The 23,148-nt window shown below is 38.4% G+C and overlaps 1 protein-coding gene across 2 annotated transcripts in view; it reads left to right on the top strand.

Annotated features, from left to right (window-relative positions):
* The window catches only part of REEP3 (receptor accessory protein 3), a 45,210-nt gene extending 24,508 nt beyond the window's left edge, over nucleotides 1-20,702 (top strand). For both annotated transcript variants that reach the window (XM_067299771.1, XM_067299772.1), the window contains 6 exons: nucleotides 2,198-2,274; nucleotides 2,809-2,929; nucleotides 3,918-4,031; nucleotides 11,528-11,675; nucleotides 14,969-15,120; nucleotides 15,917-20,702. In XM_067299771.1, the coding sequence (XP_067155872.1) occupies nucleotides 2,198-2,274; nucleotides 2,809-2,929; nucleotides 3,918-4,031; nucleotides 11,528-11,675; nucleotides 14,969-15,120; nucleotides 15,917-15,973 (669 nt within the window). In that variant the 3' untranslated portion in view covers nucleotides 15,974-20,702. The remainder of the gene's footprint in view (nucleotides 1-2,197; nucleotides 2,275-2,808; nucleotides 2,930-3,917; nucleotides 4,032-11,527; nucleotides 11,676-14,968; nucleotides 15,121-15,916) is intronic.
* Nucleotides 20,703-23,148: the final 2,446 nt, after the last annotated feature.

The following is a 23,148-nucleotide window of genomic DNA, read 5'->3' as shown; positions in this document are numbered from 1 at the left end:
AAGGGTTTTTCCAGATTATGGATCCCCCCCACGCACACTATTAAACTAAGTGCCTGTAATAAGCATCTGAAACGAAATTTAAAGTCTGAACAACCAGTCTTCTCAAATCTTGGCTTCAAAATCCTGACTTGAAAGGGTGCGCTTCAGCCAAAACCAATAAAGGAGAAGAGTGTAACACTTGGATGGTAGAAAAGTAGCCCAACAAAACAAATCTGTAATCACCCTTTTCAACATAAAAAGCAAAACCTAATCAAACCTAATTCTGTCTCTAAGAGTTGAGTTGTTGATGGTCTTCTGGGCAGCGATAAATATTTAATATGACCTCCTTGCAACTTTTTTTTTCCCCCCTGCTTTGACCTGGTCTAAAAACCACTCTGAGTCACTCAGGTTCACTTGTAAAGGATACTTTGGCACATAACGTATTGCTCGTACTAAATATGACTTGGACCTGTTCTTTGAGAATCTTTGCCCAGACCTTAGCAAGGCTCCTGGCTGATGCCAGGCGCCCTTCTGCTGGATGTCCTCCTGCAGACCATTTTCCCCTAACAGTCTGAGGGGAAAATCCTGTTCTCTACTCTTGCTCCTAACTGGATAAGTAGATGTTGATTAAAGAATGAGTAGCATGGGTATAATATTGAAATGTAATAAATAATATATGACCACCTAATGTATAACATGATGGGGTGAGGGTGGATGTTAGCTTTATTTTTTACTCAGGTGTGGCCTCTGGTTCACAGAAGGGTCACCAGTCTAAATATCACATGGCCTGTCAGAGATGACTTCAGCTGTTGTATACATTTGTTTTAGCTTATTCAAGCCTAAAATATCTAAATCCTCTGAGTGACTGAAGTGAAGAATGTCATCACATGACTGAGTTTCTTTTCAAATTGAAATGCAGAAAACTATTTAAGATAAATGGGTCTCAAGTTGTGACAAAGAAAGTGGTTTGAAAGCATAATGCACAGCTATGAAATAGGCAGCAGTACAGCGTGAGGTCTTGAGTACTTACATGAGTTCACTTCAAAGAAAGATTGCTTTAAAAGTATAGAATAAATTTGAGCAACATTCTGTGTAGAAAACTGTGTAGTCGACCTTTTGAAAGAGTAATGTGAAATTAGGACCTGAATTAATGTCTAGCGAATGCAGTGTTTAATACTTTGAGTATAGGCCAAAAGAATTAGTAACTTGTATATTGCAAATGAAACAAAGCTATTGCATCTGGTTGCAGGTGACATCTTTTACTGTTTTGTTTTTTTTTAATGCCGATAGCATTGGAATTTTTTTAAATATGTTGATTTAATGTGTAATAACTGGAAAAACACAGTGGTGGTTTGCACCAATCTATTTTGGAAATATGCTGCTTTTGGCTACTGGTCTTATAGAGAAAACAAATGCATGGAACTACTTCTGCAGTCTTTATTCTGAAAGATGCAATCAGTTTAGGACCCCAAATTTGAACAGATGTTCAAGAAAAATGAAATAGAAAATAGGACTAAATAATTGGCTAATTAAATCTAAGAGCATCATCTGTTCTCAAAACAGTGATGTACAGTATAAATCTTAATGCCTTGGGGGGGCAGGGGTGTATCTGTCTCCAAGACACTTAGATGTGAGTTTTTTATTAACAAGAATGTTGTGGTTCTTGGCATAAGAATAGAATTACAAAGTTCCATGAAAATGCTTTTGTCTTGCCTTGCCCCAGTGTCTCACTGCAAACCATAGCTGAATAATGTATGTTGTGAAAGCAAAGGCTACCTGCCTTTACTAATGCTGAATATTTGAGTATGCTATAGATGAACGGATGGGTGTGGAAAAGAGTGAAATATAGTTTAGCACTATAGTGGAAGTTATACTTCATACTTGCAATAATCTACTGACTGTCTTTGCAGGGTATTTTTTTTTCTTATTGCTAAAGCTTTCTAGAGGTAGAATCAGAAGACAGACTAGGTGAGGTTGTGACCCTGATGACCCAGCCGTTTCACTTAGCTTGTTGCAGCTGCCACCAGTTCTTCTTACCACTGAAAAATACCCTCTGGGATCTTTATATAATTTCACTTGAAAGCCACTTGATACAGACTGAGATGTTGGTGAATGTCTTGCTTTGACAGCTATGCACTGATGGACCGTAAAGTGTATTGTGTATTCTATAAAAAGGTGAAATTAAAGTTCTTACTGAAGACAGTGTTTTAATTTTCAGGTTCGCTGGATGATGTATTGGATTGTGTTTGCTCTCTATACAGTTACTGAAACAATAACTGACCTAACAGTCTCTTGGTAAGTCTGCTTTTTTTATTAACTTTGGATGTAACTATACTTGTTTCTGGGGTTCTTTGATTTGTACTGATTTAATTTTTATAAAGAAGTTGCTCTTGTAGATAGCTTTTCACAGATAAAGCTCTCGGAATGTACGTAAAGAATAGCACCTGTTTACAAAATTGCTGTACACGATAATTCTCTGTAAGTAGGGACTATAAAACCGCTACCTTTGCTATAGAATCTGAATAGGAGAATGGAGTTCTTGAATGGAATTCTTAAATGGATGAATTATGTGGGTTTTTTTGTGCAGGATTGTATAAAGCAAAGCAGGTTTGTTACCCATTTCCATTTTTTTAGATGACATATTAAATTCAAAAATTAAATTCATAGATAACTTGCATACTTTTTTGTCTTGTGTAACTTCTGGTAAGTGAGGAACTTTGTGCTAACATTTGATCGTCTTTTTTTGCAAAGGCCTCTTCTTACTGGTGAATTAGTGTGCATTTTCTTATTGCAGTTGTTGATACTGTGCAACTTTTAACTTGTCTGTAGGTTTCCACTGTATTATGAACTGAAGATTGCTTTTGTTATTTGGCTCCTTTCCCCATATACAAGAGGGGCAAGTTTAATCTACAGAAAACTTCTCCATCCTCTGCTTTCCTCTAAAGAAAGGGTAAGAAAACTTCTCATATACTTAATGCCTAATGTGGAAATACCATATGCTGGTAAGCTTAACCTGGTCATAAAACTTCTCGGGATGAACAATGTTGTTGACTCTCCTGGTGTGCAAACTGAAAAGAGATGAGGAGAGACTTTTTTCTGAGGCGTAAGGGAGGACCAGTCGACAACAGAAAACAGCCAAAGTAGCTTTAGCTTTAGCCAGAGGATGACAGGGCCACAGACTTGCTTAGCTGTCTTTCAGTATTCTGTTTGGATTTGTGGGAATAGCGATTAGCAAAAGTGTGCCAGCTACCCTGAAGAATCTCACGGTACAGAGAGCGGTATTCATACCCGCCAGTGCTGGGCCTGGCCTCTATTAGGCAAATGATGCAATTGACATGATTACTGCTGATACGGACAAGGGACATATCTTGACCTGATGAAGGCTGAATTGCAAACAGTTTGCAACTTCATAAGCCAAAGGGATTTTTCTCCATAGTCTGCTAGCTATTGTGAACTACCTTGAAGCCTTTATCTCCAGCTCCAGGTATTCAGTATGCGGGAGACAAATAGCATGACTGTATTGCCCTTGGTACTGAACTATGTCAAAGCTCTGGCTTCCGTGAGCCAACTCTACCTTTCCAAGAAGCTTTTCAGTTTCATCTTGAGCATATTTGTTTTTGAACAATTTTTGTCTCAAGTTAAGCTTATTCTCGATAAAGGACTTGTTATGTAGCTGCAGTGTCTTTGAGTCAGACATAGGTGATTTACAATCAATTTTACTTTCTTGCTTGACCAGACTTGACATTTTTTTTAAAATGGGAGGGTATATGCAAATGAAATACTATATCAGGATACAAAAGCAAGAGTAGTTATCCTTTTACTTATTTTAAAGATTTCTTCAGTCTTCCCAGTATTATTATCCATCAATAAACGGGGGTAACATGATTCTCATACATGAAGCCCTTTCAGACTTGAATTTGTTCTGCTTTTGCTTTTAGGAGATTGATGAATACATTGTGCAAGCCAAAGAAAGAGGCTATGAGACCATGGTGAATTTTGGAAGGCAAGGGTTGAATTTGGCAGCAACTGCTGCAGTGACAGCAGCTGTAAAGGTAACTCTTTACTTGCATTAACTGCTTTTGTCCCTGATACACTTATTGAGCAGTGTAATGGAATTGAGGATTTGCCCTTCCTGAATGAAGAGATTAATTCTGCAAGTGTATTGAAAACATGGAACACAATTTAAAGGCCTCAGCACTGTAGTCCTCTTCATACTATGTCTATTTGTTTAAAATGGCTTGTACTTATTTCTTGGATGATGGGGATCAGTTTACTATAATTCAAAAGATACCATGCAGTTTTCTATGCAGGCTGTTAGTAAAGATGACCATTGTTTCTCTTCTGTCTCTGTTGTGCTTTCCTGTTGGTAAACAAAGTATTTATAGGATTTCTGGCTTCTTTCTGCTGTTTTCCTCCAATCAACTTGAGGTAACTGCATATATGAAGTAAGGCATGAAAGATTACTACCACAGATAAAAGTTGTATTGACCCAATTAACTTGTTTGCAACTTGTTGATTGAAATATTAAATTAATGCACTGAGCATAAGCTTGCATATTGCTGTTTAGCATACTCTTGGTTTGTCTTTTATCTTCCATTAAACTCCAAAGTGAAGTAATCTGTGGTTGTTCCTGATCTGAGTTCCTGCAGAACTCATGATCTTCAGTTGAATTTCAGGTGGTTCTAGATCAAGGAAAACAAATTATAAGTTCATATCAAAGCTTTTAAGCAACTAGTGACCAGCCAAAAGGAGTAGAACTGACTAGCATAATGACTCCTTTGTAATGTGTGTCCTACCTAATACTCCATTTAAAATGAAACAAAAAAAGTAGTGTGAGGAGAAGGACGCTTATGTTCCAGTTAAGTGATAGTTTCAAGACTGTCAGGACTAATTTCCTCCTGGAAATAAATGAAAGTGTTGTGTTCATAGTAACAAGACTGAAAACTTGAAAGCTGTTAATGGCTGCCATGAAGCAATGTAGAGATCTTAGGCTGTCACAGTTAAGTAAGTACAGTTAGTATTTAACTTAAATTCTTATGCTTGTGTATGAGCTTCTTGTTTTATAAATCAAAGGCATTTTTAAGAACTGCATTTTCAAATGCTATTTCAAAAGGAAGATTTGGAAAAAGTCATGCATATTTTGTTTGTGCACTTTCTCTCTAAAAATTTATGTGGGTAGTAGTTTGAAAATAACAATTCTGTTTAAAATATGTACGTAACTAGCTTGAAATATTGAAAGTGTGCTTCAGTTTGGTCACTAGTGTGTGTGCGTGTGTGTGTTTATTATTATTATTATTATTATTATTATTATTCAAGTTCTGAGTATTGCCTTAAGGCATGAAATAATTTAGAATGCAGTAGAGTGCACCTCCAAAGGAATAATAGTATCCAGCATGAAAATAGGTCACTTACAACAAAACAAACAAAAAAACCTCACCAAACCCTAAAACTCAAAGTATGCTGTTGGGAAAAACTGAGAACTGTGCTATTCTAAATGCTAAAAATGCTAATTTTTTGCCGAACAGCAATAGTAACATACCACAGTACGCACCTGTAATGATACTTATGCTCTGCGTGTTTTCTCCCATGTCTGGCTGGCTAAGGTTGGATGTTTCCCTCTTAATCTTTATAGTGCTACAGAACTATTGTAAAATAAATAACATGCATATCTCCTCCCACTTTCTTCTGAAGTAATGAATAACTTTTGCCCAAATGTCCATGTTTGGATTTCATTGCTATTCAGCTGTGACTGGCAAGATGCCTGCTCTGTTTGTTAAAACTTGTTAAACATGCTCATGAATATTTGTACAGAATTAGTTCAGTGCAGATGAGACACTTGGGCAAAACAACCACCACAATACCAAATACCTAAAATAGACATGATTTCTAAAGAGTATGAAAGAGGAGACTCTCAGAAAAATCTTTATTTTGGCATGTTAAACCTCTCTTCAGTTGGTCATTCCAAAAAGCTGAGCGTGACTGCTCTGTGCAAGCAAATGGAGACAATGCATGTGTTCTTGATTTTTGTTCCCTATTTTTCAAGAGCTGACTGCTGCCTCCAGCAGGTGAAAAGATTATCCCTTCAGCATGAGGTGGTGGAGTATGCTATAGGATTTCAGGAATGGAATCCTATTAGTGGAAACAGTTCTGATGGGAAAGAGACACACTTGACACACTTTCATCACTTCTTCTTTTTTTTTTTTTCTCGGATGGAGCAGGCATGCTTATTCTGACATGCTGGATCTCAAATTAGGAGCTGAGACTGTGGGAGGCAAGTGTGAGAGGAGGTCCAAAGAAAGCTTCTGTTTACTAAAGTGTCCAAGCAAAGGACGCTAGGATCTCTGCCTAAGCTGACTTTAGAAGGGTGGTAAAATTGCCTGGAAGCTCTCTGGAATATTTACAAGATCAAAAGTGGGGAAAAAACAGTTTTCTCCAAGGGCTGTCAAAGGAATGAGGGATTAGTGTTGAAAGGCTACTTGGCTGAGTAGGGGAGGCAGGAGCAGACAGGTACACCCTTGGTCTGTCCACTGAAATCTGTCATAGATTTAAACCTGCTCCGTTGTAGTTAAGTTGAAATGTAATTGGCAGGAGTAATGGCTTCTGGTTTGTGTTCCTGTACTGGTGTTTTTTGGCTGGTATTGTCCACTGTTCATGTAAAATGCATCTCCAAACAATACCTTTCACTCAAAAAGTTGCTTTTTCCTTTTTAAACAGTTGTTACCTGGTTTGCCTGCCCTGACTCTGTTGGTTGATGTGTACCACTTGAAATTCTGTGTTTCAAAATCTGCCAAATAGCATATATTAAAAAAATTGTGTTGCTATCATGTTTGTAAAGAAAACACATCTTTCTAAAATGCTAAATTCAGGGTACTTAGAGATGAAGTACACTCTAGGTTGACCTTTACAGTTTGGTAATTAAAATAAAACAAAACTTTCTTTAGGGTATAAAAGACTCATTAAAGGGATCTTGTTGCTAATATGAAATTTGTTGGAGCTCTTTCAGCTCAACTGTATATGGATTTCCTGGAATTTATGCCCACAATGCAAGTTCCACTAATGTCTTGTATTTTAAAGCATTTGCTTTCCAGATCCTTGAAGACGTGAGTTGCCTGTACATTCTGATTTTTGTCAACACTTGAGGCTACTAGAGAAAACTAGTTCCAACACTTGTGGGAAAACTAGCAAATTAAGCTGTGAAATACGTTATCCTCTTATACAAGGCCACATAACTATTGTTCACTTAAAAATATTAATTTTTTAAAAGCTACTTTTTGAGGGCACATGTTTCTCTATGCCTTCTTGTCATTCTGAATCTGCTACCTCTTTGCTGATTGATACTGTTCATCTTCCCTTTTTTCCAACTTAGTGTGTGATCTTGCAGCCAGCTGTGGCCTATAGCCGGTATCACTGTTAGCAGCTCACTTCACCAGCTATATTGCTTTCATTCCTCCCTGCTGGGACCCTCTGGCATGGTGCGGAGGTCATTCACGAGACAGCCGTCCCCTCTCCAGACTGCAAGGGAGCAGGAGCGGCCCCCCTGTCGGCTGGGGATCCAGGGAGAACAGCTGGGAATGCGGGCACTGCACATGGCAGCTCTGGGGCCAGGAGGCTCCCGGCAGCTCTGTGCGCACGGAGGCTGTGCGGAGCTTGTTCCACTGAAGGCAGGCAGCTTTGGTCAGTGATCCAGGCAACTGAAGGGATGCAAGTCCAATTTCAACAAAAGCTGACTCCCCGAGACAGATGCACTGTGTGGTGTCTGTTTACAACTTCCATGGGTTAAGTATATAGACTGTAAAAATACACCTTCAAGAACAAAGTAGAGAAGGGCATTCTGTGTATGAGGGTCAGCTGAAGAGACTGCCTACTAATAACTTCCTAGTGTCAGAGTAGTCTCAAAAAGCAATCCATTTAAGTAGGCTATATCTACTTAAAACTAGATCTAGAAATCTGTTACAGCTTACAAACCAGTGCTCCAGATTTCTCACTGGTCATGAATGTGGTCTCTGAAGTATATTTAATGTGTTTCAGGAAATACTGTTGAAAAAATAAGCAGACTCATTTTTTAATACTTAAGTTTCTGTTGTCTTAAATAGCACACCGCAATTCATCACTTTTCAACATTCGTTTACATTCAAACATGGGCACCAAAGTTGTTCTCTACGTCTTTGCCTGTGTTGTAATTGTAGATATCTGTCTCGGTCTGCTATTATGATATGGTCTAGTTGGCAGCCTCTGGGCTGGATCCAGCCCACAGTGTCCCTTTCCTACTGGTAGGAATTATAGAAATAACTGGACACCAGTGCAGGTGCATAGCCTGGCTTGGAGCTAGAGGGGAGCTGCGACTGTTCCTGCTCCCTCCACACAAGCAGTGCCTCGGGTGGCTGTGTGCGTGGCTGAGGCAGAGCTGATAGCTGCTGCCGCACCCCCAGGGTAAGCGTGGGAGCAGGAGATCTCCCTTCAGCCCCACCTGCGATTGGACTGCTGTCTTCTGTTTTGCAGGCAAACATCTTGCTTTCAAGCTGTGGCCAGTAACTCTCTGAACTTTCTAAACAAGATATGAAAATTCTCAATACGTAATATTCTATATGTGAACATTGCTCTTGCATTTCCTGTAGCAGAAGGTGCTTAATATTTTTCAGACAGGCTTTCATTCTGAGCTGCACCTAATCCACATCTTCATGAAAAGCTGAGTTTCAACAGAAAGCAGTTCTCTGTTTCTTCTGGGTGTTGGTGGTGGAATAATCTTCCCTAAACTTATACAATATGCGTTCTAGGAGCTCGGTGGTTTGTAAAAACTTGAAACTTGTCCCCTACTTTGACTTCTACTGAACGTCCCTGCATAGTCTGTCTTGATTTGGCTAGACTGGATCTTGCTAGGGGTGGGATGGAGATTTAGAGATTGCATCCAGGTAGGAGGAGACTGGGGGAGTATCGGCATAAGATAGTATAATGTGTGACCCTGGCTATGCAGTACAGCAGTGGATGTAAAGCCCCCATACCTATTGTGACTCTGTCAGGCATGTGTGCTGCATCTTATTAGTATATGTTTTTTTTTTTCAAACTTGTTAATATTTGTTGCATGTATAACTTGAGTGAAACTTTCCATCTTGGCAAGTACTCTTGGAACGAAGGTGCCATGTGTTATGTCCTCTTTGAATGAGGTAGTGTTCCACAAGGGCTCTCGCCTCACTAGCTGGGCAGTTTGGTTTAGGGCACAGTGTTATTCTATGGCACATAGTTTGACTTTTTTCCTTCGGAAGTGAAATTCAGTATGCAAAAGCTGTGTTGAAAAAATAAGGCTGAACATTCCCAACTAGGATCTAATCCCTTGCATCTCCAGTGAGGAATAGTGAATATAGGCTTGTAACTTGAATTCTTCCTAGCACATTAAATATTATAATCTTAATTGCATTATGCTATGCAGTTTCCATATGCTTATCTCTGTCATACATCACATGATGGACAGACTCGCTAGGCAACTATTAAGCAAGTGTGTTTTTGCTGTACCTTGTTTAGGGCTAAATCCAGCTTCTGTTGCTATGTTATAGTAGATTCCCTCCAGTTCTAAAGCAAATGGAGTTGTGCTGAATTTATATGGATTCTGCTGAGAATTGAATGGATCCATTTCATGTATTGATCACTGTTCAGTGACTGAGACTGGGCTCCACTAGCATCTCTTCCAGCAGTGTGTGCAGACTGAACAACGGTCTTTGCATTGCAACAAATACTGTAAGCTGGTATTTGCTGTCAAAAGAAGCAGTCCTGTCTCTTCATGTTTTCGTGTGTCCTCACAGCTGGGTGTTAGTTCTCAAGCGTAGTTGATTCCTGATTCAGTTTAAAATGTAAATGCTTTTTCATGCAAGAATGGGAGTAGCAGGATGCCTATTGTAGTGACAGACTGGCCTTAAGTTCATTTAAAGTATTTGTGGAGCTAAAGTCAGTTACAAAGCAGAGAGTTGTTGAATAAGCCGTTTCAGGAAATAAAACTAACTTCAGAACTCCTAGCATATTTTATGCACAGACTGTGCAGTGTCAACAATACTTTGTAACTCAAAGCCAAAAACTGCAGTTGTGTTGAGAACTGTCAGTCTTCCTGCATGTGTGTAGGAAGAACTAGAAAAATGAAGGCTTCTGCTTCCCTCATTAGGAACCCTTTCTTCATAAGTGTTTAGTTGCAATGTATGACTGACGTAAGAATTAAATTACATTGTTCTGGCCTGTGTAGAACACACTCTCAATTTTATGTGTTGGGTTAATGACTAGTCATTAGAAAATGAGTATTTGGTTTCAGCCACTCCCCCACCCCTTGTGCAAGCTTAAGGAGTATCACTCCACTCTCTGCACTCTACATGGTTATTTTTAACATGGATGAATTTAGTGTGCTGGCCTTCCATCTGCAGACAGTTGTTGGCACCAGAACGGTAACAAATGTCTGGGGCCAGTGGCGCAAGAACTGCCTTAGGCTGATGCTGTTGCTGAGAAAGGTGTGTGGAATTGTACCCAAACAGACTTCTGCTACTGTTAGCTAGTGGAGGAATGAGGAATTTTACTCTAATACTTAATTTTTAAGAATGAAATCAAATCTTGAAGCCTTGTTCAAGGTGGGATTCATGCACAAGGGCAGTCAACCTTCCTCTGAAATTGTGATTTTTGCTTCGTATGCCCAAGAGGGAAGAATTAAATGTTATTTTAACATGACATTGAGTAATGTACTTGTTCTTCAGGTTGCTTCATACAGTAAGTTAATCTTCAATACTTAATAGTAAGATCAGATGCAAGATGAAAGAAATGCTTACAAAACCTCTTTCCAAAGGGAGACTTTCTACGTCCTCCATGTAGAAGAGATGTAGACAAAGATGATAAGGAATACTAATGTTCAAATATGAAATTATCCTTGTATGTAGTATTAGATTTGGGGGTTTTATTATGTCAGTGAAGATACCTTAGTAAGAGAACCTGTTAGCCTGTAGTCCAGACAGAGCCTCTTTGGTTTATGGTTTCAAGTTTCTGTCAGAGCTTTTGTAGTGCTGCCAGTTTTTTAGTTATTTGGGTTAATGTTACATTGTATTTTTAATGCTATTTTTCTTTCTTATGCATATTCAAATTTGTGGAATGCAAAATGTAAAATTGCGGAGATCTTTATCTTCAACCACTTTTTTTTTTTAGATGGAAGTGTTAAAACCACTGTCATGTTACCTAGCACTGCTTCAGAAATATGACATTCAAAGTGAATTGAGCATATCTGATGGATTTTGTAGTTTTAAATGTTTTTTTCCCCCGCCCAGAAAGCCTTTATTTGCTAAGATTACAGGAGTGAAATGAGACATTAGTAATGAAACTCTGAACTTATCCTTAACTTTTTCCCCCATGAGTAATGTGTAGCTAAGCTTGGGTAAAAGCAATACTTAAAGCAAGTGTAAATTTACTGCATGCCTATGTTCAGTGAATTTTGTAATGCAACAAGAAAGAATGGGTGTAACCATCTTAACCCAGCTTGAACAGTGAAGTCAAAAACATCTCTGTTTTCAAAGATACTCTTGTATTTCAGAGTCAAGGTGCGATAACTGAGAAACTGAGAAGTTTCAGTATGCATGACTTGACTGCTATACAAGGAGATGAGCCAGTGGGACAGAGACCCTTTCAAACATTGCCAGAAACAAAAAAGAAAACCAGAGCCTCTGCAAGTGAGTCTCCAGGTAAGTGTCTGTATAAAAATAAAGGATTTTGTTTTTAGCTATAAAAAAAGTGCCTGAAAGACAAAAATGGGGAAGAAGAGGAATACATTCTCTGTCTAAAAATGGTAAAGGCTCCAAAGGATTCCTGCACATTGGAACAGAGTTGATTTGAGCAGGACACATTACATCAGTTAAGAAATACCTCCAAAACAACTTTCTTCCCACAGCCACTAACAGTGTAGCCAGCCGTGCTCATTACTCCTATCTTTGGCAATTAGCAAGAAGAATTACTAGCCAAAGTAAAGCTTAATGATGGGAAGGTGATAGGAAGAATGAAAGCATTAAGCTGTCATAGTAGACTGCACATCAACACTCAAAAGATGATGTGTAGCGACCAATGTTTCTGCAGAAATCTTTCTTTATTAAAGCACTGTACTCTTGAGTCTCTGCTGCTTAAAAAAAGGCTTCAGCAGATATCTGTCAATCAGCAGATATCTGTCAATTGTCCCTTTTTAAATTGAGAGGCTACAAAATCTAAAGTGGTTGGTATTTCTTAAAAAAACCTTTGTTCGTTGGCTGTTTTTCCTCCCTCTCCTCCCCCTTCCCCCCACCTTGTTTTAGTTAAGCCTCTTGCTTCTTTACACCTCTCTGTTTTGGGGAGCAGTGGTGGTTGTGGAGTATGAAGAATTTCAGGAATCGAATGGTAGCCCACAGTGGTTCTGAGGAATAAATGGCCACATGGATAGCCCAAAGTTCAATTGCTAATTGAGCCCAGGAGGTGTCCTGTGCAGGTCAGCGTAAAGACGGGTACTGGCCAGAGGAAAAGCCCATGAATTTGCAGAGTTGCATACAGATGATGTCATTGCAGAGCATTAGTTATTTACTTGAAATAACTTGAAAATGCTCAAAGTTCCATTTTCAATAAAAATTATTTAGCTTCAGATTATGCTGCATAAATAACCTGTAATTATGAGATTCAGTCTCTCATGTCAAAATGCTTTGTTAGAACTAGTTTAACTTTCTTGATCGTTTCTACTTCTGGACCCAAATCTACTAGACTTTTCTAGTTCTTTTGGGATTGCTTCAGCATTAGGGGTATTAAAAAAAGGGGGGGGGGAGAGGGTGGAAAGAGTTGTGAGGACTATGAAGCAAGGTTTGGTTGCATTTAGCAGACTTTTAAATCTGAGCTAGAAGCTCCTGTATGAACCAGTTGGAAAGACCTAGCTGTAGAAAGACTGACCTGCTAGTATAATTGTTGTAAAAAAGGCAGATGGGAACTTGATGCATCAGAAGAGCTGTCACAAGTAGAGATGAAGTGTGCGACTTCACGCATCCCTAGAAAGATACTGTTTGGAATACAGCATGTGATTCAAATCTTCCATGTTTAAGAAGGATGAATTGAAGCCGTATTAGAGGCACAAACAGTTTGCTCTAGAATGGCAAAGGAGGCAAGTCTGCCTCAAATAGATGTAGGGTAGGTGACCTTGATTCTAAACTTAGAAAAAGAAGCTGAAAAGGGGAGTTTGAGGGAATAAATGACTGGAAGAAAGAGTCTGCTTAAGCCTAAAGGAAGTGCTGGCTTAAGTTGTCTTGGTTTTGGAGTCTGAAAGATGTCCCTAAGTGTTGGAGCCTGTAGGTTCTGGAATGGCTTTCTAAATGGAGGCCTGGATACAAAAACCAGACCCCTCTGGAGAACCCCTCTGGAGATGATATGTCTGTGATGGGAGACTGGGCTTTCATGACCCTGAAGATCTTTCCAGCTCATGTTTTTTAAGCAGTTTGCACCCTCTAGTGAGAGTCTTTGGTAATAATCTTGATCCTAGTTTGCAGGGTTTAAACTACCCTTAAAATAACAGTTCAACATTGTATCTATCTGAAATGAACTTCGATATTAAATATATGTACAGAAGTACATGAATATGAGGAAAGAGATTCATGTATCTAAAAAACTAGTTCTAGATCCTAAATTATAAGTGTGAAATGAACTCTGGCAGTAAATTGGAGAAATAAAGTAGAAAGGTTAGGATTGGTTCCTTGGGGAGGAGGAAGAGTGGAGAACAAGAAGGTTGGGGGAAGAAACATAATCAGTTGGTGTTAATTAAGCTTGTATGGAATTGGAAAGTAAATAATGAAGAACACCATGTTCTTGTTCTTGCTTTTAGACTTCCTAGTTTTCATCTTACATTTCATCTAATGTCTCTTCTGGGACTCGAGACGTGCTACTAAAAAATAAATTCAGAAAGCACAGATACGTGATACTTCCAAAGTGAGAAATAACATGAAACTTGGAACTATTTCATTATTTTGAAGGCTGCTGTGAACTTGCCATGAATACAGTATTTTGCGTTAATCCTAAACTACAATAACTTAAGCTCTTCCAAGTAAACATGAAATTGCATTCCAGTTGCTAGGATATGTCAGTGATTTTTTTCATTTGGGGTGAGTCCTCTGTGGATGGAAAAACAATATAGAATTTTTAATGGGAACAGTAATGGGAATGGTGATGGGAAGGGGGGAGGAAACTAAAATTGGGCAACTGGAAACCTTCTGAGGTGTTCATAATTTTGAGGTAGTAAAACTCTGAAGGAAAGAATAATCAAGTAAATATATTAAAGTCAAGTGTAAAATACAGAGTGATACACTGACATTTCTCTGACCTTCTTAATGCTGAGTTTTATTTTTTAAAGTATGTAGTAAGTTCAAATTTTATAATAGGGATGGTGGAAGGTAAGTCTCCCATTTAGTCGCTTTTACCTGTAAAGGTAGAACTTCCCCATAATATATTGTAAGTTGTCAGGATGTGAAGAGGTAGTTACTGTTCAGATTGGTCTCAGTGCCAGTGTTAATGCATTTATTAGTGACTGTGGAAGACTGTAGGATGCACAAAATCTAGAGATCGGAATTGAGGGTTTTCATCTACATGTGCACAGTGTTGTTTTTTATAGAATAGCCTTCAAACAGCATTGTGGCAAAAAACTTAAGTACTTCTCAATGACCAATATGGCTTTTCCAGCTCAATATGAAGCAAAAGCTAACAGACTGATGCTTTAATTTTTGGCAATTTAAGGGACCATTGCATTACATACCTGTAGAATTAAATGGCTTGTGCTCCACAAATTACAGAATGCATTGCTCCTGGTAGACTAGATGACTTCTTTTTTTTCCTTTTTTTCCCCCTTCCAAACAGCTGGCAGACTGATACATTCTTTAGATAAATACAGGATGTGTATTAAAGATGAAACTCATGGCTTTTATTAGAAATCTAAAAGTTAGTTATTTCCTATTAAACACTTTTATCCAACTGCTTTTTAAAGGTTACAAAATTCCACTCGAAAAAAATCCTGGAGATGATAAAACAGATGAAGATGTGGAGGGGACACATTCAGAAGATGAGATGTTTGCTCAGAGAGGCCTTCGAAGGTCTCAAAGCATGAAATCTGTGAAAACTATTAAAGGCCGTAAAGAGGCAAGTATAATTTACTTAAGTATTGAGTTTGTTTAACAATGTACCTTGATGCTTTTAATAATGCAGGAATTTAAAGTATTTTTCCCTCATCTTAGAGGGTTTATCAACAATAACTGGGTTGTAGAATGTCAAATGGAGGATGGAAGTATGTGATAATATCGGGACTTGGAGCTCTTGTACTTTGGGGTGCTTAATACGTGTGTGTGGGAAAAATTAACTATGTGGAGGAAAAAGGGAGGAGGAGATGAAATAGATCTGTGCTTGTGATGTTAATACTGGCACCTCCAAGCCCAGATTCCAGGATTTGCTTGCCTTGGGAGGGGGTGTAGGTGGTAATGTTGTCATCTGCATTTGAGTGTCTTAGTTGTGCGCGCTTGGATATCTGCTGTTTAATGGATGAAAGACGATTAGGAATTTTTGGTTCCCACAGACATTTTGTGCTATCACATTGCCTGCTTTCACTTATAACCCACAAAGAAGTTTCTATGTAGAAATCGGAGTCCTTTGTATATACATGTGTCACAAAATTAAAGATTCTTCAGAATAAATGTTTATGGAATCTCCCAAGAGCTCTTACGTAATTCTGAGAAAACAGTTGAGACTTTCCTTTCATCTCCAATTTTACTGAAGATGCATCTCTGCCATAGCTAGGTTATCTTATTGAATATGTGAAATGCCTGAAGCATGTTAAAAGACAATTTACTGAATTGCAGTAGTGGAAAGTTAAATAATATTTCTGTGTGCAGTGATCTTAACTTTTTGTTAAGTTCTGATTTTTTTTTTTTTTCCTTCTCAGATACGATATGGATCACTGAAATACAGAGTAAAGAAGAGACCTACAGTGTATTTTTGAGTGTACTGCACAATGCCTGCAAGACAAACTGCTGTATTATAATAACTTGACTTCAGTACATCAAGTGTTAAAGATCTGTGTATATAATGAATATGTATGAATAGATATGGGTGGACTTGGTTTTTATGAGCCTGTTGGATAAAGTATTCCTTTGCTTTTCTGTAATTGCTTATTGTTTAGACATCAATCTGGCCAAGCTATAATATGAATTTCAGCACTCATTAGATAAGAATTAAATGAGTGAAAATAGCCTGGCTTTTTCCAGAGGTACTAACAGACCCAAATAATTGAAGTCCAATTGAATTAGCAGAGGCTGTAAGTATTTGGAACTCATGAAATCAAACCCAGTGTCCCCTAGTTTACATGGAAAGATAGGAATACTTTAAATATTTTTCTGAGCTACAATTCCTGAAAAGGCCTATATGTAACTTAAAAATGCACTGTTTAAAAGACAGTGGATGAAGGTGAGGAAGGAAGAGGAAAGACCAGACAGATCTGGTATATCCTTAAGATCTTCCCTCATCGTATTTCTAAGCTTGAGAAACTTGCATAAGACTAATAGGTGCAAACTGGGGGTACATGTAGCACTTTATGCAAAACTATGTAGTTTTGCACATTTTTACTAATTTACAGCTGTACATGTCATTTTAGTGACTTTTTAGGTAGGTTAGAATTTTATCTTTTGAATGCCAGCAAACCATTTATTTCATAGTCCTCTTTTAATTTATCTCGATTTGCTTAAGTACACCTAAGATGCTGTAGATAACTGCTACTAACACTTAACATTATCAGGTGCCTTTCTGTGTGTTACAGGGCTGCAGGGTTTTTTGTCTGTGGTGTTCCCCTCCCTGCCCCCTCTTCAGCTAGAGAGAGGTAACATGACTTAGAAAGTCAGTTTTTGATTAAAATTGTGGTAAGTGAAACTTGTAGCAATTCCAGTGATAGGCCTCAGGAATCTGAGCAGCCTATCAGCTCTGTAATGGAAGTCATGCTGACATGAAGGCATGTATGATAGACTCTTCAGGCCATAGATTGTTTTTGCTCTGGATTACTTTAGGAATATATGAATATATATATATGTATGTGTGTATATATATATTTATAGAGTGTGTATATTTCATATCATACAGGGGTTCTAAAATTGGCTGTGTAGTATTTTCTGCTGCTGCTAAACTTATTACTAAAATATTTACATATAAATAGCTTTTTCTAACTGTTTTCTGATTGTCAGCCATGCCACAGCCTAGTGTCCCATGTCATAAATATTTGCACAGTAAGATTAATTTTGGAATGTCATTCAAGGCAGGGACTTGTCAAAATGACCTTTCGAGGTCCCTTTTGGTTCTATTTTCTGTAATTCTCAGAGGTAGACTAATTTTTAGTTTTCTGTGTGACTATTTCTACTGTGGATTGGGCAGGGGGAAGCCCCCACTTTTTGTAGATAGTATTTTATTACTTGGCATTGGCAGACATGGTGTTACTTTTCTTTAAAGGAAAATGGTATGTGATCCCTCTTATCCTTGGATCTTGGACACCAATCCTTAGACCTTCCTCCACATATGGCAGTCATCCAAAAGCCTGCTGCAGCGCTTTTAAACATTTTCTTAAGGCTTGAGTCTGCTGCAGTTCTTTTGCTTCATATTTTTATAGCTATAGCAAGTTCACTGCTGGTCGACTCTTAATGGCCTGTTACTGTGGACCAGCATCTGAAGTAGTCTTCTGCGGCCATCCGTGGGCCAGGGTTTGAATAGCATGGATGAAAATGCAGCTGGTCTGTACTGGCATCATGTTACTGACTTGCTATAGTAGGCATTTGTAAGTCAAGTGCAGAGTTTGGGACAAATTTAACAATATTGATGATACAGTGCTTTTAGTGTGCCAAGGAAGTTAAATGCTTTAGTAAGAAGTTGCAACATTCCATATGTGACTAAAAGGCCAAAGTTTGTATTATTTTTCTACAAGACAGAGTAACATACCAGAAGACAGGAAGCCTGCTCTCTCCCGAATGAGTATAGTGCAAAAACGCTATCCTCTAACCAAAACTGGTTTGTGATCTAGCTTTGTAAGGAGCTGTTTATGCACATTTGTATTTGGGAATTGGTACTTGCTGCTCTCAGATTACTTTGCTAGTCTCACTGTCTGGTATTTGAAGACACTGGGTAGGACTTGGTGTGATTTTGTAGCCCAGTAGACTTGTACAGCGCTGCATTTCTGATTTCTCTGTCCCTCTGCATTCTGTACTGAGTTTTATCCCCTCTTTGGTAGTAAAATCAACTTGTAACAGCAATCTTTGTGGGCTTTGGAGGAGCCGTTGATGGGGAAGGCAGCCTCCATGGGGTGTGGTTCATCACTTGTGCTCCAGGAATGCTTGTGCTTCCCATCTGTTTTTCTGAATGTAGGAAACCTATAGATAGGGTAAGGCTGTCTGTGTGCTTTGGTATGTAGGAAGTTAGGAGAAGATGAGGCTTTTGTATTTGCATCTTCCTCCTCCTTGAAAATGAGAATAATCTGGGTTTTGGATATAATCTCTAATTCCTTATTCTCCAGTTAAGCATCCTTCTCAAGCACTTGCTGGTGCATCTTGCACTAACTCATAATGTTTGTTTGGCTTTTTTTGGTAAGCATGGCAATAAAATTGTAAATTTTTATAGGTCAGAATCCTGTATGAAGGAGCAGGGTAAGTCCTTCTTTCAGAAGGACTTTCAGAACCTGTTGCAGGTTCATGTAGATGCTGTTCCAGGGGGTGTACTCCTTGCACAATTCAAGGGCTCAAGATCATTTGAACAGAAATTTAGAAATTTGAAGAGAAATTTGGAGCCTAACCACCACAATCATGGTTATTAAGTTGCTGTACGTGCTGTTACGTATGGGAGGCTATTGCCTCTGACAAACATGACTTGCTAATTAAGTAGTGACAAAGGCGAAATTAACACTTTTCTATCATGATGCAAACTTTAAAATTCATGGTTAGTTCCCCAGTTAAGGTTTTTCAAAGCAGTACAAGGTATTTAACCACATCTTTCAACTGAGTAGTAACAGGCCAGTTTAATGAGCCAGCTAGCAACTTTGTCAGCAATATCATTCTCTTGTGAATACAAAATGTAGTAGGTCAAAACCTTAATCAAAAAAGTTGATGTAAAGGTTGAAATATTTTTAATCACTCATCTTTTTTTTAGTATATTGTATATAGCTTATTTCTCCAATCTGTTCCTTTGCTTTCTCTGTTCTAATGCCACATTGCACTGCAGAGCTTATACTACATTATGGTAGGACATGACTTTCTTGGTTTGGTTTCATTGCACAGGAAATATTGTTGGAAATGGCTTGATGTAAATTCACTGCACTAATGAATAGGTTCTAATTTGTTTTCCCCTCTCCCTCTGCCCAATGGTTCAACTTCTGGAAAAGTAAACTCTCCTTTTTCCTGAGACATGCATGGAACTAAGAATGCTGGCAGTGTATTATTTATGATAATTACTGCTTGTGTATAAACGTATTTATGTTCTCTCAGCTAACACTGTCTTAAGTGATAAAACTTTGTGTTTTCCTAGCTGTTTTTTCAGTCTAATGTCCTACTGTAAAGCTTTTCCCTGACAGCTTGATTCTTGGTTGTTGTTGAATTTATCCTGTAACTGGTTGACTCTTGGTATCTCAAACTTTTTTCCTTGCTGTTCACTGTCAACAGATGCTTGACAGGGCACAATAGCATGACTTGCTTTCATCCAAATGTTATGTATTTCTCTTTGCTTGTTGGATTTAGGGGTTTTTTTAATATTATATACTCTTTTAAACTTTGTGTATAGGGAATATTCAAACTTTTTTGCTTTAGCAGCTGCAAAAGTGATCTACATAGCTCTTGCCAGTAAACTTCTCAAAAATGTTAAACAAAGATCAAAATTTGACTTGGATTTATTTTGTTTTTTAGAATTTAAAATAGATAGTTCATGTCAAATTATGTAATCTTATGAGTGAAGCATTTCCTGAGAACTGACTGATTGCCACCAACAGAACTGGTAATATAGTTAGAGAATAAAAGCTTCCATAGAGATTAAAGGTACTTAGAACATGCATTTCTTGTTAAATCATATGATGGTTTCAAGCCTTTCCAACATGTCTAACTGACTCTTGATTTCTTAGCAAGAACTTGCTGTACGCTTTAAAATATACAGTTTGAGACAAGGATTAAATTGATGGTCTCAGTTGCAAATAAAGGCCAGACTCTGATTACAAAGTAATTGCCAATATTAGCTACTTAATGCTAATTAGTTTGTTACCTGAAAGTAACTGAATATTATGCCAGATATATTTTGTGAATTATAATGAATTTTAAAATGAGCAGGAAGTAATTTGGTTAAATAGAATGGTGAAGTAAATACTAGATGCATTTAACATTTATTGTTCATGACAAAAGATGTGTTTTATTTTTGGTGTTGCTTTTATCAATGGGAAGCTGGTATTTTTAAGTATTTTTCTACAGAAATGTGTATGTGTAAAGGCAATACTTTAACATTTTTCAAGGACTCCTGTTTTTAAATGCTACAGACCAGAGACTGTCTGTATTTAGACTAAAGTTAGTAGCTTTAAAAAAAAAGTAAGCTTTAATTTTTATATTATAACAATAACTTGCTGTCAACTTGTTTACATATTTGTAGGAGGGAAAGCTTCATTATGCATTGACTTATCTTGATTCTGTCTTTAATAAATGCTGCTTTGAGCAGGATGCGGTGGATATTTTATTATCTGAATGATGACTTACAAACTAGTTACTCCCTGTAACTCGTATTTTATTATTATGACTCCTGTACTGAAACAGTCTATCTGAATTTTGAAGAGACTTCTAAAAATGTTTGAAGAATGACTAAACTGTCATTGAGATTTTTGTCATGGAGCCTGATGTTGATTTACACTTAAATGAAACCTACCCTGCTAAAGGTAACTTAAATGCAATAGTTTTACCTGTTTGATTAGATGTTTTGCTGAGAGTAAAGTCAAAGTAGGATGCTTAATCCCCCAAAAGAACAAAGGTTCTTGGGGAATTCCTGGAATTCTTTTTAAAAAAACAAAACAAAAAAAATTCTGTTGTATTCTCAGGTAAGCCAGAGAAGGGTGGTGAATGGGTAAACTCAGGCCTCTTTTTCAAATCTCACTTCAAGTATGCTGTTAACGTGAAAGCTGAAACAAAAAAAGGCTAACCTAGTTTTCCAGACCTCTTTTGCTAGGCTTCATTAACTACTATTTATAGCTGCCAGCATCCTATGCACTGTGACAATATTATCCTAGAAATGCAGACTATTGCAACGACTCAATTCTTTAATGTCAGAACAGTTTATACAGTACAAAAATACCACCTACTAAAACTGTGGATGTCAGAAAACGTTGCTGAATTTTTTTCCTTAGTTCTACTAATGTTTAGCATGTAGCAGGAACACTCATGAATATGGGCTGAAAGCTGTCTTCATGCTGTTTCTCATGTTGAGACCTGCTCAGGGAATGATCATGTGGTGATTCTAAAATAGTGCTATACATATGTCCTAGGCTAAAATACTCAAGGTGAAGCAGATGCAGCCTTGGTGAGAGTTGTTTGGGGCTTTTTTTTTTTTCCTTAAAGTACTGTTTAGTTTCTACCTTAAGTTGGGAAAACAGATCATTGAGAGGGACCCTAATAGGTCCTGTAAAATTAGTAGGTTTTCAAAATTGTTTTCATGCTTTCCATAGATATATTCAGGACCAAAATGGGAGCCTGCCTTGCTTGAAAGTCTGCCTGCCTTTAAAGGTTTGACAACAGACTGCCACATTTGAACTAGAGTAGGAATGATGAAACTGCTGGAGAGAGACTATTAGGACTTCACATAAAACCTAGAATTTCATTGTTGTCTGCTAATCTGCAGTGATTACGTGTAGGGGGAAACTCAAGGATCTCTTAAAGTCCCTGTTATCCATATTGCCACTGTTCCCAGGTAAGCAGCACTTTGACCCACACTTAATTTTTTCCTGGGCAACGATACCAGCTATGTCACGTGGTGCTGTTTTCTCAGAGTGAGCAGCAGCATCCTAGTTGATCTTTCCACTAATTTTCGTTCTCCTGGACTGAGAATGCCAAGGGGAGGTCATCCTGGCTTATTATCTCATGGGAAAGAATTTGTTGCAATGGCTAATTGAGGAGAGAGACTTGTGCAAGTTTAAAAAACAAACAAAAAACCCTAAACAAAAAAACTTAAAAGCTAGTGCAGTGTTAAAGCTGCATTTTCAAACTCTATTCTTGTATACCTGTGTTTTTCCTAGCATTACCATGCGTATTGGAGGAATTCACCACACCTTGCTTTTGTGTCAGACCCCTTTACCTCGGGTCTATGTGGTAAGAGCTAACGTCACTATCTTCATGCCAAAATTGCCAGCTTAACCAGTTTCCCCCTGTCCCTTGGACACAGACTTCTTAGGTGTTGCTCTTTGTAAATTGGATGAAAAGACACAGGGTGAACAGAACATTTTTGGTAGTTTTCTCTGGTTTCTTTTATGGAATTAGCAAGCTAAACTGGCTTGTTCTGCAGGTGCCCAATTACTAGATCAGACCAGAGAAGAGGCCTGGGGAGAAAGGTGCACAGCAAAATTACCCCTCGGTAGCAGCCTGCAATTATCTAGACTAGATTAAATCCTGATGGAAAAATCCTGCTCCTCACAAAATTGAGGTCGTATAGGGAGAGCCGCTTCTACTTTAAAATAGCTTTGGAGCTAACTGCTCAGCTTATTTTGTTGTTCTCTCGAGTGTCTCCTGCAATTTTTATTTTGTGCAGCTAGTCATGGGAGCGGGGTCCTTGTTCACTTTTTATCCTACCTAAATAACCTCACAGCTAGCTGGCTGCTCTGCCCTGAAATAAGGGCAAGGGTTGTTCTCCCCCTTCCCTCCCCCCTGCTGAACATCTTCATCCTTCCCAGCTGACACCCTGCTTCTTCTGGAGTTTTTATTTATTTATTTTTATTTAAAAAAACCAAAAACTCTAACCCCTGGACGCTCTCTCCATGCGGCGCAAGGGCTACACGCCTCTGCCCGGTGATCAGGCGCGTCCGCTGCTCTCTCGGGGGCCCCTCGTGGCGATGGCGATGGCGGCGGCCGGGGCGCCGCTCTGCCCCGCGGCCCGGGGCAGCCGCGGCGCGGCGGGAAGCGGCCGGCCCAGAGG

Source organism: Apteryx mantelli, chromosome 7 (assembly GCF_036417845.1).
Source record: "Apteryx mantelli isolate bAptMan1 chromosome 7, bAptMan1.hap1, whole genome shotgun sequence".
Classification (NCBI taxonomy): Eukaryota; Metazoa; Chordata; class Aves; order Apterygiformes; family Apterygidae; genus Apteryx; species Apteryx mantelli.
Note: the sequence above shows the minus strand (reverse complement) of the source record. Positions and strands in the feature narration are given on the sequence as shown.